The sequence below is a fragment of the Bison bison genome, unplaced genomic scaffold (genome assembly GCF_000754665.1).
Source record: "Bison bison bison isolate TAMUID 2011002044 unplaced genomic scaffold, Bison_UMD1.0 scf7180017864115, whole genome shotgun sequence".
In the NCBI taxonomy this organism is placed as follows: Eukaryota; Metazoa; Chordata; class Mammalia; order Artiodactyla; family Bovidae; genus Bison; species Bison bison.
In genome coordinates, this window is record NW_011494687.1 from 733772 (window position 1) to 747360 (window position 13589).

A 13589-nucleotide genomic window follows, 5' to 3' on the forward strand; every position below is an offset into this window, starting at 1 on the left:
ACAGAGGATGAGATGGCTGGATGGCATCACCGACTTGATGGACGTGAGTTTGAGTGAACTCTGGGAGTTGATGGACAGGGAGGCCTGTTGTGCTGCGATTCATGGGGTTGCAGAGAGTCGGACACGACTGAGCAACTGAACTGAACTGAATGTTTATTGCAAAAAAAAAAACAACTGCAAAGTGATTATCTTGGATTAGGAAGCCAGGAAGAATGCCTAAGTGTTAACACATTTTTTTCAGGCCACCCTGAGGTTTGATGGGTAATGCATGTATTAGAGCATTTTTTATGTTACTGCTGACCTGAAGATACATTACATAATTACGAATTAAACTGAACACAGATCTCTTCGTAAGAGTTCATAGCAATCAACAGGTGAAATCCCAGTGGGTTTGATATCTTGGCGTGGGTGGGGGGCGTGGTATTTTTGTTTTCAAACACATTACAGTCCATTGGTGACAATACTAGAACCACTTAAGCACTTGAAACGAGGGTCGGAAATTTAGAAACCTAATTTTCCAGAACTACAAAGGTTAAATGTTCTAAAGAAAACACTAAAAAAAGGAATCATAACAAGCCTCAATCCATCTTATAGTGAATAAGGTGAAGTCTGTATGATGAAGGGTTTTCTTTCATCCTTCATAATACACGTTTTTAGGTGCTTCTGACCTAACCATATCTTGATACTGGGAAGCTGTCATACCACCAAATACAATTCGTGCCTAAAGATACATGTAGCTGATCGGGCTTTCCTTCTGTCAATTAATTAGATCTGTCTTTAATTTGTTAATTTGACACGACTGAAGCGATTTACCACACACACTATGCAGAGGGAGAATCACTGAAGTATCTTCTAACAAGATGCATTGTGGCCAGGAATGTTATATTCTGCCTCAGGCATTGCAGGGAAAGACCACAGTTGCCTAGGACAAAAAGTTCATTTTCCACAGTAAAAAAGGTCTCTTTTTGTAGTAAAACAGCTTTCTCAATTCCCCGCTGAATTGCAATCTTAGGACCTTTGAAAGTTCCAAACTCGAACCTGCAGATATTTAGTTTAATAAATAAGGTAAACCAGTAAAACAAGTCAGGACTTTTTGTACAGTCCGCCTCGATCCACAGTAAAATGGAGGATGTCTCCAGAAAACTGCAACTCCCATGAAGCAACGAGAGAGAAGGCGGAAGTAGCTACCCTTTGCTCGTTTTGCTCTTCTAGGTCTCTTATTGGAAATATGTGCTCATATCTACATAATATGGTATCCTCATAATAAAACAGGTGAGAGGAATCTTGTACATCAAAATACTAATTTCCAACAGAATTTCCCTAGCTCAATCACTTTCCACACACCAGCAAACTGCCAAAAGCTATCGTTACGCCCCTTGGGCTACCCCGCCCCCCGGGGGGGGCGGGATGGCCAGGGCGAGAAAGCGGAAGTGACGACACTGAGTATTCCATTAAATATCCGTAGGCGGGGCCCTGGCGATCTCTCGGCCTTAGCGCCATCTTTTGAGGTGAGTGTTAGTGATGGCTGTGTTCGTGTTCCGACTACAATCCATAAACATCTGATCTCTGCACTCACCATCATTACAGCAAACTAACCGCAGACTTTTTTTCTTTACCCGTAGAAACCTCTGCGCCATGAGAGCGAAGGTAAGCAGTCCCTGCCAGTGAGCTAAAGCTGTAAGAATTGGCTGTTGGTAGGGGAGACCTTGGCAAGGGAAATCGGTCATCGTTCCAGTGTCGCCGGGTTCTCAGATTGTGCTCACGAGCTAGTGGGAGAGGAAGGATAGTTTGAGGAGAAGCAGAATAAGTGGTGGGTAAGTTGTGTGGGGAGAAGCAGAATAGGTGGTAGGTAAGTTCTGTGGCGAGAGATGCTGAAAGTGGGAGAGGGCGCATGCAGGCAGGATTCAGGGTTTTACGTCTGGGATCCAGGTGGCAGTCCAGATTGCTGATGGACTCGGGGTTTTGCGTCTGGGATCCAGGTGGCAGTCCAGATTGTTGATGTGGTTTACTGCGACTAAGCCCTCCTACTTGATCAAGAATCCACCCGGTTCTAAATAGTGCTTTTCATGAAAGTTGTGAAAGTGTTAGTCGCTCAGTCGTGTCCGACTCTTGAGATCCCGTGAACTGTAGCCCGCCAGGCTGCTCTGCCCATGGAATTTTCCAGGCAAGAATACTGGAGTGGGTTGCCATTCCCTTTTCCAGGTAATCTCCCTTACGCAGGGATTGAACCTGAGTCTCCTGCATTGCAGGCAGATTCTTTACCGTCTAAACCACCGAGGAAGCCTCCCCTAGTGTTCTTCATATCCCTATCTAAACTTGTTACTGAAACTAATGATATCTTGTTTTATTCTCTGTCCTTGGTTGCCAGTGGAGGAAGAAGCGAATGCGCAGGTATGCTGGGACGTAGTTAGTACTGGCGGGGGGCGCGGGGGGAGTGGAGCAAAGTGGACAAAACTTGGGACGAACATTTGGTTTAGAAATCCAAAACAACTTATGAGCATTGACTGGCCAAAGCCATGAATTGGGCAGAAGACGACAGAATCGTAGTGTTGATTGATTTTACCTGTCCCTTGTATTGGGTGCACATTTAAGATTGAAGGGAAAGACTGAACTCGGGTTTGTGGGCCCGAGGTGTATTCTTATGTCTGGTTTTCAGGCTGAAGCGCAAAAGAAGAAAGATGAGGCAGAGGTCCAAGTAAACTTGTACACCCATGGAAGCCACAGAAGCAGAAACAAGGGAAGCCAGAGGCCAGGGACGCTGGTACAAAGTGTGGACTGCATGCCTACTATCTAGAACTTATCAATGGATCTGGAACATCTATGGCCATTCTGATCACCTTGACCACCTTTGCGAGACCTACCTTGCTCATATCAAAGCCGTCCCTTTTGGTCCATTGCCCTGGACCTGTGATAACTATGGACTAGTTCTCTTCTCAGTTGTGGCTGAATGTAACGTGTACAATAAATCATCTCTTTTGCTGTCTTAGCTGAAGAAAAATTTTGTGTGTTATGTGGTTTTTTATGGTTACACTAGCTGGGGATTCTCTATCAGTACAGTCTGTCTCTACTCCCTGCTGTAGAAAAAGTCAAGCTTTATATCTACAAGTCGGGGGGCGGGGAGGTGTGGGTTCCGGTCTTATGAGCTGCTAGAGTATTGGGTGGCCTTTACTTCCTGGAAAGGGCGTAAACGCCACGGACGGTTTTCAAGTTGATTTCGCGGGCATAGGAGTAACCAGGTCCGCTCTTATCTAGGTTCACGTTACAGAATTCCGCTTTAAGGCGTTTTGCCATTGGGTCGGGTTGCCATGGTGACACGCAAAGCTTGCTGGGAACTTCCTGCTGCTAGTCGCGCAAGTATTTCGCACACCACAGAGTGTGGTTCCGGGTCTGGTAGCTAGAGCGTCATTTCTTCCGCAGGAAGCGGAAGGGCGGTAGGGTAGGCGGCTCTTTGTCGAAGCTAGAGGACCGGCAGGCGGCAGCAGCAACTACGGCGGCGGCGGCAGGTGAGGGAGGCGGGAGACTTAGGTGGAGGCCGCGCCCGGAGGGGAGGAGTCGGGGCCGGCCCAGCGGCTGGGCTCGGCCGGGCTACACAAGGCCCCCCAGGACCGAGTTGGCTGTTCCTCACGTCGTAGGGCCGAACCCCTTTTCTGACTGACCCCGCTTCGCGAGCAAACGCCAGCTCCGTGACGTCACACCCTTGCCCATCCCCTCTGCTTGATGTCACCTGGAGTTCCCTTCCCCGCTTCACTTCGTGCTCCCTAGTGTCCTATTCATGTGGTCCCCGGCAGAGCTCCGGCGGCACTGCACAGAACCTGCCAGGCCAAAGACTTGCTCCGGGAAACTCTTAGGACTTTTTTCCCCCCAAACTCTGGGGTGTTGAGAAGCGTCATAATCACCACCCCTAAGTCTAACCCGCCATCCTATTGCACTGTCAGTCGCAGCCCTTGCACGGCCCCCTATTCGGAGTTCCTAACCCCAACCCGACTCCGGGCTTTGATCCCTACATTCTCCTTCATCTCCAGAAGCGTCCCTTACCCTTTGTTCACTCAGAGCTAGTTTTCCAACTCTTTCTCCTAGGCTCTCCAAATTAGTTCTGTCCCATACTACTCTTCTTACTGGCAGCTTCTCCCCTTGACAGGGGAAGTTCAATTTGAATCCGAAGGAAATCTTGGAGTGCCTAGAGCTCTTTCCATTTTGTCAGACTTCATTCTTGCAGCAGCAACCACCCTGTAGTTCTCCATTCTTACCCCTTCCACACCCAAGTCTCTGTTTTTCTCCTGCTCAGAACCCAGCAGTGATGTGGAGGTGGAGACCCACAGGAGCCCCGGACTTCACCTGAGCTACCTCAGGTATCACGCAATCCTGGGAAAGTTGGGTGGGGAAGAGATCTGCTTCTGGTGGGACTTGTAACATGGGTCAGGCTTGGATAGATGCCATTTATTATTCAGCAGGTCAGTTCCCTTTTAGTAAAAGTTTGTATCTTTTCTTTTCCCACTCTTTTCCTTGATTGCTTTTACTATTCTGGGACTACCTCCCTTTGGAGAAAGAGGACCTCTTTTTTACAGATTCTCTTGCAATTCTGGCCTGTGATCCAGTTGGTATATTTTCGGGATCATTTTGCCTTGAAAGCAAAGTCAAGGTAACAGACTGGGTGGTTGGGGGCCATCAAGGCCAAAGAAGTTGTAAAGATTCCTTATACTCAAGGGGAAACAATATGAAGTTTTCCTATTTGAACAGCAGGGGGAGCCTGAACACTGCTTAGGAAAGGCTTAGGAGGTCAGACACGTGGTAGCAGGGACTCCTAGTCTTGTTGGGGGTGGGGAAAGGAGAGGGCTAGAACCAGGGCAGTGGACTGACATTCCTGAGATCTCTTGGGAAAGAGGAGACTTAAAAAGCTTTTATAGAGTCTATAAATAAAGAGGATCTTCTTGGAGTGAGGAATGGTGTGGTTTGATGTCAGATCTTTCCATGGAGGGTAGGAGGGGTATAGAGTGAAGAAAGACAGGTTATTTGTTCCTGTGAAATTAACACCTTTCTATTGCCTTGATCTTGCCACAAATGGTTTTGTCCTTTGGGGGTCTATAAGTGGAGATTCTAGCTGTCGAACTCTTCCCCTGAAATGGAGGGGAGGGGGCTGACCATCCTAGAGTTGAGAATAGTGGTAATCTGGGAGAGAACTCCAAAAAATGACAAATTTAGATATTGCCCTCAAGGTGGTGATACCAGTCTCTTTACTCAGGACTTCCTGGGGTCTGGAGATCTATTTCTTCACACAGTCCTCACCTCACATCCCATGGAAGAGGGGAACAGGGAAGCAATGTCACCAGTATCCCATTATCCATTGCCGTTAGTAGCTCACCAGCTTATCTTAGCCAGAGTTCCTAGTCTCCTCTTAGCCTGATCAGACACCGACAGCAGTTTTAATTTTTTTTCCACAAATTTAATAAGGTCAGTTCAGGAGGTGAAATAAAATCCAACACTAATCTCTCCCTCTGCCTCTTTGGCATGTCATGGTTATATGGCTTCACCATATAACTCTTGGGGTTATATGGTGGCTTCACCCCAACTCTTCCTGCTCCATCAGCCAGGCAAGTGTGAATCATTCTGACACAGACCAGGAGCACAGGGCCTGGGCAGGACTTCTGATAAGCCAGCCAGTCCAGGCAGAGTGCTCATCCGTTAGCTTCTCCATCTCCAATACCATTGTCCCTCTGGCCTGCCTGTTGCTGGACTACCTGCCTGATAGTCAGGAAGAGTTTGGCCTTTCTGGAGGACTCCAGTTTGACACAGTTCTTCTCTTTCCTAGTGGTCACCAAGAGTGGCAAGAAAAGGAAGAAAGCCCTGAGTTGGGAGGGACCAGGATGCCTGACCGGGACAGCTATGCCAACGGCACTGGGAGCAGCAGTGGAGGCCCTGGAGGTGGTGGCAGCGAGGAGGCCAGTGGGACAGGGGCAGGCAGTGGCGGGGCCAGCTCAGATGCCATCTGTAGAGACTTCCTGAGGAATGTGTGCAAGCGAGGGAAGCGTTGCCGCTATCGCCATCCAGACATGAGTGAGGTGTCCAACTTGGGGGTAAGCAAAAATGAGTTCATCTTCTGCCATGACTTCCAGAACAAGGAGTGTAGCCGCCCTAACTGCCGATTCATCCATGGCTCCAAGGAGGATGAGGATGGCTATAAAAAGACAGGAGAGCTGCCTCCTCGGCTGAGGCAGAAAGTGGCAGCTGGCCTAGGCCTGTCACCAGCTGATCTACCAAATGGGAAGGAGGAGGTCCCAATCTGCCGTGACTTTCTCAAGGGTGACTGCCAGAGAGGAGCCAAGTGCAAGTTCCGTCACCTGCAACGGGATTTTGAGTTTGATGCTCGGGGTGGAGGCGGCACTGGTGGTGGGGGTTCAACAGGCCCCATTCCCCCAGGACGACGTCATGATCTCTATGATATTTATGACCTCCCTGACAGGGGCTTTGAGGACCATGAACCAGGCCCCAAGCGCCGGCGAGGTGGATGCTGCCCCCAAGATGGTCCCCATTTTGAATCCTATGACTACAGCCTGGCTCCACCCCGAGGGGTGGAGTGCAGACTGCTAGAGGAGGAGAATGCCATGCTCAGGAAGCGGGTAGAGGAGCTCAAGAAGCAGGTCAGCAACCTTCTGGCTACCAATGAAGTACTGCTGGAACAAAATGCGCAGTTCCGCAATCAGGCCAAGGTCATGACCCTGAGCTCCACTGCACCAGCAACTGAACAGACTCTGGCCCCCACCGTGGGTACTGTCGCCACTTTTAACCATGGCATTGCCCAGACTCACACTACTCTCAGCAGCCAGGCTCTGCAGCCTCGCCCTGTGTCCCAGCAAGAACTGGTGGCCCCTGCTGGAGCTCCGGCTGCTCCCCCAACTAATGCTGCACCTCCTGCTGCCCCACCACCCCCACCCCCACACTTGAACCCAGAGATCGCGCCACTGTCAGCTGCTCTGGCTCAAACAATTGCCCAGGGAATGGCACCCCCACCTGTATCCATGGCTCCTGTGGCTGTATCAGTGGCTCCTGTGGCCCCCGTGGCTGTATCGATGGCCCAACCCTTGGCAGGAATCACAATGAGCCACACCACCACCCCCATGGTGACTTATCCCATCGCTTCCCAGAGCATGCGAATCACAGCTATGCCACACTGATGGGGCTAATGGACACTCCCCTGGTATAGTCTCCCAGGGCTGGAGTTGAGGGGCCTTCACCCACACACCTAGTCCTCCAGAGCCCTGTCCAAAGGGCTCACTCATGAACTAGGATGAGAGACTGCGAGGAGTTTGCTTCTGAGAAGGGATTGGGTTGGTGTGTTTCCTCCCACCTGCCTTTTATGAGGCTCCTCTTGTCCATCTTCCTTCAAGCCTCACGGGCTTGCGTAGGAGTGCAGACTGAAGGCCACAGACGAAGGACTGACTGAGGGGCGTGTGTCCTCTGATGGGAATTTGGGGGACATCCTTGGTCTTGTCCTCTTTTCTGCACAGCACAGGTTCCAGCACTGGCTTTGGAAGGAAAAAATACCCTGCCCAGAGGGGAAGCCAGGAAAGAATAGGAAGTGGGTGGCCAGGAGAGAAGGCCTGTTAGGAGCCTTCATACAGTTTGGGGCCTAGTTGAGTTGGACAATATAGGAACTGCTCCTGGGCCCGTGGGAAGATGGGGACCATAGTACTCCAGCCCAAAGACTAGGGGAGGCATTCATTACCTTGGCTTGACCTGGACATCCAGAGGGCAGGGCCAACCACGTTCCAAAGAAATAAAAAAAGTTATTTTTGACAAAGGAGGCAGTGAAAACTTGCTTAGATATTCTGTGTGGAAGATGGGAGCAGTAAATAGATGTCATGCCAAAATGGAATAAAGACCCCACTCTCACATAGCTTGGGTAAGGATGGATGAAGGCCAGTGAAGAAGGGTAAGGGCCCAGAGAAAGATCAGATGGGGCTTCAGGGAAGGTACTTTGTGGGGTAAAACCATTGGAGCCACCTTGTCTAGTTTAAAAATAGTACCATCCATTCTGGTTTCTATCTGCATGTACTATTCCCAGGTTGCCTTAGTAACCAGGGTTCCCAGGGTCATTTAGGGGGGCAGGTACTAAGGAGGGTGGATGTGCTGGGAAATGGGAATGGGATATGTGTCGACAGAGCCTTCCCTTATTCAAACACAGCAGGGCAGGTGGCAGTTTCTCTCTGAGTTGTTGACAGCAACATCCCTCCTACCGCATCCTTTTCTCAGTTCCCAGTGCCTTAAGCCTTCAAGGCTTAAGAGGTGCTGGGGAAAGGAGAGTTCTTCTGGGGACACAAACCTCGGGGTTCATCCCTTACTTTCCTCTGCTTCCACATAGGACCACAGAGGTTTTAAATCCAGTTAAGAGTCAGTAAAGCCAAGGGTCCCAGTAGCCAAACCTCAGTTCCTCCTCAGCTCGTGGCTGATGTAGGGGAAACAACTCAGGGGAACAGTCTAATGGGACAGTGGATTTGGGGGTAGAGAAAGTGATCCTGGTTTATTCTTCCCCCATCATATCTCGTGCTACCTCTTGCTCTTGTTTGGTTGATCATTCAGTATACACCTGGGATTGGAGATGGTGGACTAAGTCAAGACCAGTCATTTTTAAAAAAGGGGAGGGGGCGCAAAAGACTGAAGATGGGCAAATACTGAAATATTGTTTGTGGATTCTAGAAGCCACACATTGATAAGCTTAATGTTGATTTTCTGATATAATTCTGGATTATTAAAGAGATGGTTTATGAGCATTTAGACAAATGTGATCATAGATACCAGCATTAATTCGTCCTAGCCAAACTCTGACGAGCTAACTTTTATTTTTTTTGCCAAGTATCTCTAAAGAGGTAGATTTGGGAAACTGTAGATGTTGTATGTATTTTTTAATGTGTTCCAGCTAAAGACTACCAAGAATATACCTACAGTTGAGTGAGTTGGATGGATTTAACACAGTTTGTGATGATGGAGAGAGGACACCATGTGCAACTATAGTGTGTCTTGCAAGAGGATGTTAGAAAGGACCTATAGGACTTAGACTTTCATTGAGTTTGGAGAAGGTTCAAGGAAATAGAGCTTCACTCTAAACTGGGTGCTATTAGGGAAGCAGGGAAAATTCAATGATTGGGTATCTTATCTAGAAAAAGAACAGACTAAAGTGAAGCTGAAACTGCAGTAAGTAATGAAGCAGTCACTCATTAGCTGGGAGAGGGGGATGTTTGCAGTTTAAGGTTTGCACATTGACCTTGTTTAGCCCTTAAACAAAATTGTGATCTAGGTTTTTGTTTTGTTCTTTTGACTCACTTCATCACAACCACTGAGTGCCCTTGTCTCATGTTGGTATTTTGTGAGATTGTGTCCAACAGTACCTGTGAACCAGGTCAGCCCCCTAATAATTCCAAAAGCCAGCTGTGTCAGGCCATTTCCCAGATGTCAGAAACTGCTTTCCTCTTTCTCACCTAAGTCATTGCAGATAAGAGAATAATTATGGGTCAGTTAATAGTAGAGTTTGATGAAATCAAAACTGAAAGTTTGTGCCTAGTAAATGTCGATGAGCACATTCATGTTAGAGATACACCCCAGGGCTATATTTTTTTCATTGTATAAAAATATGAAAAGCCTACTCACCAACATAACACAAAAAAATACTAAGTAATACTGGAAATGTCAGTAACTTGGATTGACTAATCTGAAGGGTCAATTTCGATTGACCCTGCCCCTAAAAATACTTGAACCTGCCTGAGAAACAAATGTAGAGACTTGCCTGGTGGCTCAGACGGTAAAGCGTCTGTCTACAATGTGGGAAACCTGGGTTCGATCCCTGGGTTGGGAAGTTCCATGGAGAAGGAAAAGGCAACCCACTCCAGTACTCTTGCCTAGAAAATCCCATGGATGGAGGAGCCTGGTGTCCATGGGGTTGCAAAGAGTTGGACACGACTGAGCGACTTCACTTTCACTTTCATATTAGCAATAATTCACATGAGAACAACATGGGACTTCCAACTGGCTGCAAAAAAATTAAAATATTATTCTTCATAATACGGCAGTTAATATTATGAGCCTGTTGTGTTCTAGCACCTTCCTAGAATCTCCATAGGATAAAAGAATCATAGTTGCGCATTGTAAACGTAGTTGTACCATGTCTGTCTGATAGGAGTCAGTTCTAAAGTATTTTGTGTTCTTCTGAATAGTTTTTACAGAAGACCATTGGCAAACCAGTGGGGTATCTGGGAAAAAGAATGATAAGACTGTGGGTAGACCCCATAGATGTCTTCAGATATTTGACGGGCTACCTAATAAAGTTCCTGTCTTGCTGCACAAGCAGAGAGTTCTAGAAAATAGCTAACATGTGAGTACTTAATATAAACCAAGGCACTGTGCTTGTCACTTTACATTGCAGTATTTCATTGACACAATGGGCATCATTATTGTACTTGTTTACCAGAGGAGAAAGACTTAAAGAAGATAATCAACCCAAGGTTCCACAACTAGTAAAGAATGGATTGACGAATCTCTTCAGGCAGTCTGACTCCAGCTTGGCATAAGATAAGTGCTAATAATAGAGCCATCCAACAATGGGACCACTACCTTCCAGTAACTTGTAAGGAATAATACAGAGGAAGTTTCCTCAAATTTTGTTGCCACTGCCATCTTGAAGAGTAGTCAGGGACCAGATTACCATTTCCAACCCTGGGAGGCAATTGTAATTTCATATAAAGGCAGAATGCAAAACCAGGAAGTCTCAATGCTCTCCTCCCTTAGATACTTCCTCTAACAAATGGCCATCCTTTTTCCTGTTACCCACTTACTGCTTATCACCACCAGGTGGCACCTGGGCAGCAGAATTGTCAATGGGTGGGGAGCCACCCTGTTTACTTTGTTCTGGTGCCTGCATTGCAGCTGCTGATTCTGTGGTTGCTGGGTGCCAGTTGTGAAGAGACCTTCCTGAGGATGAGCTTTTGTTCTCCACACACCGTCTTCAGTAGGAGGGTCTGATCTGGATAGGATGAGAAAGGGGAAAAGTTTGGAAAGGAACTTCCATAAGTCATCCTCTTCAACCCCCAGCCTAAGGGACTCCCCTCTACTCCAATATTTGGCAAATTTTAGTTTTATTAGAAAGTTTTTCCTCTAAGGATGTTCATCCATTTTCCTGCTCTGGTTCTGTTTTATCAGCTGGTGGGCAGACAAATCATTCTTACTTCCTCCAAGGAATCAGAAATAATAACCCCTTGAACTCCTTTTATACCTGCTCATCTCAGGCTATGGAGAACATAGAAAATTGTTCTTTATACAGTTCTGCAAACTGAAAGAAGCAGTTTAGTTACTGTTTCAGAGAAGTACAGAAAGGGAAGTGAGAAAATTTAAGGGAGGAAGGCTGGGCAGGGATAAGTTTTAAACAGCTTTGATGAAACATAGCCTGATGAAATCTATGCCCTGCAGAGCTAAATAAAAATTTTAACAGCTGCAAATCAAACAGTAATGCAAGCCCCACATATATTGCATTAAAAAGTAATCATGGCCAATCTGTCCCTCCTGGGCTTCCAATCGCCCAGTTTCTAAGTCCCTAGACAACACTTTAAGTCCAGTTAACTGGTAACAAGAGTCCTCATTCAGTGTACCCTGAGTTTTTTCATTCCTAAACCTACACAGTGCAATGTAGCACTGAGTTCCACATCTGACTATATTCTAAACCTTCCTTGTAACACAGGCAAATGAGTAACAATTGTCTCATTACTCTTGATTATCCATTTTAGTGTCCTAGCTGTTCCTCAAAGTCAGGAATTCTTGGAAAATATAATCACTTCTGCTACAGCTGAGCCCCCACCTCCCTTTGGATCCAGTTTAGTTTTAATCTCTTTAAAATAGAGATGACTAATTCTTGGAGGCAGAATGGACATACTTGGAGATTTCTAAAGATAAAAAAACCTCACTTCCTATTCACCCTGCTTTCCCCCTCCCCAACTCCTTTCCTTAAGTCTGAATTATCTAAACTCTGTAATTTTCATACTTTCCAGGTTTTTGTTTTTTGTTTTCCAGAGGCTGTCATTACATAGATGAGGCAGAAGACTGGGAACAAGATAGACAGAGTAGGTCACTGAACACTTTCATTCCATATAGGGTAATTTCCTTTCCTTTTGTAAGGACAGCCAGAAAAAAGTGGAAGGATAAGGAATATGCTTAAAGAATGAAAACAAGGGAAAGGAGACAAATTAACACGTAGGAATTCCAGACCAAGTTCTGCCAAATCATCTGAACAGAGTGGAAGGAAATCCTAACCCTCGGCAACCCCTCAACTTCGCTACTCAATCTACCTCTAAAACCGAGTAATTAGCGGTGCGGCTCCGCATGACGTCATACCACAGGCACGCCAATCCCACGTGGGGGAGCTCCTGGTCCCGCCTCTCCGCTTTAAATGGTAGCCACGCCTCCTCCTCTTTTTAACTAATCACAAGCTAGTCTTTAGCCTTTTACCTCCTTTTCCCGCCATCCCGGGCCGCCCATCTTGGCACTCAGGTCCAATCAGGAAGGTCCTGCTTCTCCCGAGCCCTTTCCCCCTCCTCGCGGAAGGGGGCGGGGTTTCGAGCTTTTGACTCCACCTTCGTCTATGCGGTGCGGACCAACCCAAATAGTCAGAACGAGGGGGCGTGGCTTGAAATCCCCTCCCCCATTCTGGGGTTTATGGTTTGTAAGCGGGGGAGCTAGTCGCAAAACTAAGCAACCTCTAGCTGATCTCTGGGTTGGGCGGGTGCTCCCTGAGGTGGCAGCATGGAGCCCTCTCTTGGAGACAGCTCTAGCTCTAGCCCCAGCCCCAGCCCGGTGGACCAGCCCTACCCTCCCTCCGAACCCCCTGACCAGCCCACCACTGCTCACGCAAAGCCAGAGCAGAGTTCTGGGGACCAACCTGCCGGCCCAGGAGCGGCGGGTGAGGCCTTGGCGGTGCTGACTTCGTTCGGGCGGCGGTTGCTGGTGCTAGTGCCGGTGTACCTGGCCGGGGCAATGGGACTCAGCGTGGGTTTTGTGCTCTTCGGCCTCGCCCTCTATCTGGGCTGGCGTCGGGTCCGCGAGGAGAAAGAACGGAGCCTTCGAGTCGCGCGGCAGCTGCTGGACGATGAAGAACGGCTTACGGCGAAAACTCTTTACATGAGCCATCGAGAGCTACCTGCCTGGGTGAGCGACCACCTTCAATCCTCAGTGCAGAATAGCCCCCTTTTAGCGCCTCAGTTCGAGGGCTCTCCCTATCGTTAAAGTCAGCTCCCCACCTTGGGACGATGAGCCCCAGACTTACCCCTTTGGCCAGCTAGCCGCCTGCTTGCTGGGACGCGCCACTCTTGGGAGCGACTATCCACCCCCTTCCGCACGCCCGGATCCCGATTCTTCCACAAAATCAGGACTTCTTCCTCCACGCTTAGGCAAGAACAGTAATAACATCTGGGAAGCCCGTCTCAGGCGTGGCTCTTCCTCCAACCTACCATTCCAATGCCCCTCCTTGTTTCTGGTGCCATTCACGCAGCTCCTGGGCATCCCCGTTCCGGTGGCCGCTCAGAGGGTTTCCTCCTCTTTCCTGTCCTCCCCAAGAC

The 13589-nt window shown here is 48.1% G+C and overlaps 2 protein-coding genes and 2 long non-coding RNA genes across 5 annotated transcripts in view; 3 read left to right on the plus strand and 1 right to left on the minus strand.

Moving 5' to 3' along the window:
- Positions 1-1441: 1441 nt before the first annotated feature.
- LOC104988060 lies at positions 1442-2998 on the plus strand. Its single transcript, XR_825202.1, has 4 exons — positions 1442-1508; positions 1623-1647; positions 2369-2391; positions 2657-2998. It is a non-coding gene; the product is annotated as an uncharacterized LOC104988060 (long non-coding RNA).
- Positions 2999-3134: 136 nt separating this feature from the next.
- ZC3H10 (zinc finger CCCH-type containing 10) lies at positions 3135-8769 on the plus strand. Its single transcript, XM_010839213.1, has 3 exons — positions 3135-3503; positions 4286-4349; positions 5807-8769. Exon 3 carries the CDS (start codon positions 5862-5864, stop codon positions 7167-7169), a length of 1308 nt encoding a protein of 435 aa, XP_010837515.1. The 5' UTR covers positions 3135-3503; positions 4286-4349; positions 5807-5861; the 3' UTR covers positions 7170-8769.
- On the minus strand, positions 6217-13002 carry LOC104988062. 2 transcript variants are annotated; one of them, XR_825204.1, is made up of 3 exons: positions 12914-13002; positions 7347-11008; positions 6217-6335 (listed from the first exon to the last, which is right to left on the minus strand). It is a non-coding gene; the product is annotated as an uncharacterized LOC104988062 (long non-coding RNA). The 2 variants fall into 2 exon arrangements; XR_825203.1 differs by having other exon boundaries at positions 6255-6335; positions 7343-11008.
- ESYT1 (extended synaptotagmin-like protein 1) overlaps positions 12500-13589 on the plus strand; it is a 14445-nt gene continuing 13355 nt past the window's right edge. The window contains exon 1 of the mRNA XM_010839212.1: positions 12500-13179. Coding sequence (XP_010837514.1) covers positions 12778-13179 — 402 coding nt within the window. The 5' untranslated portion in view covers positions 12500-12777. The remainder of the gene's footprint in view (positions 13180-13589) is intronic.

Excerpts from the sequence above, each read along its gene's own strand:
- ZC3H10 (XM_010839213.1), top strand. The coding sequence starts at position 5,862 with ATGCCTGACCGGGACAGCTATGCCAACGGCACTGGGAGCAGCAGTGGA.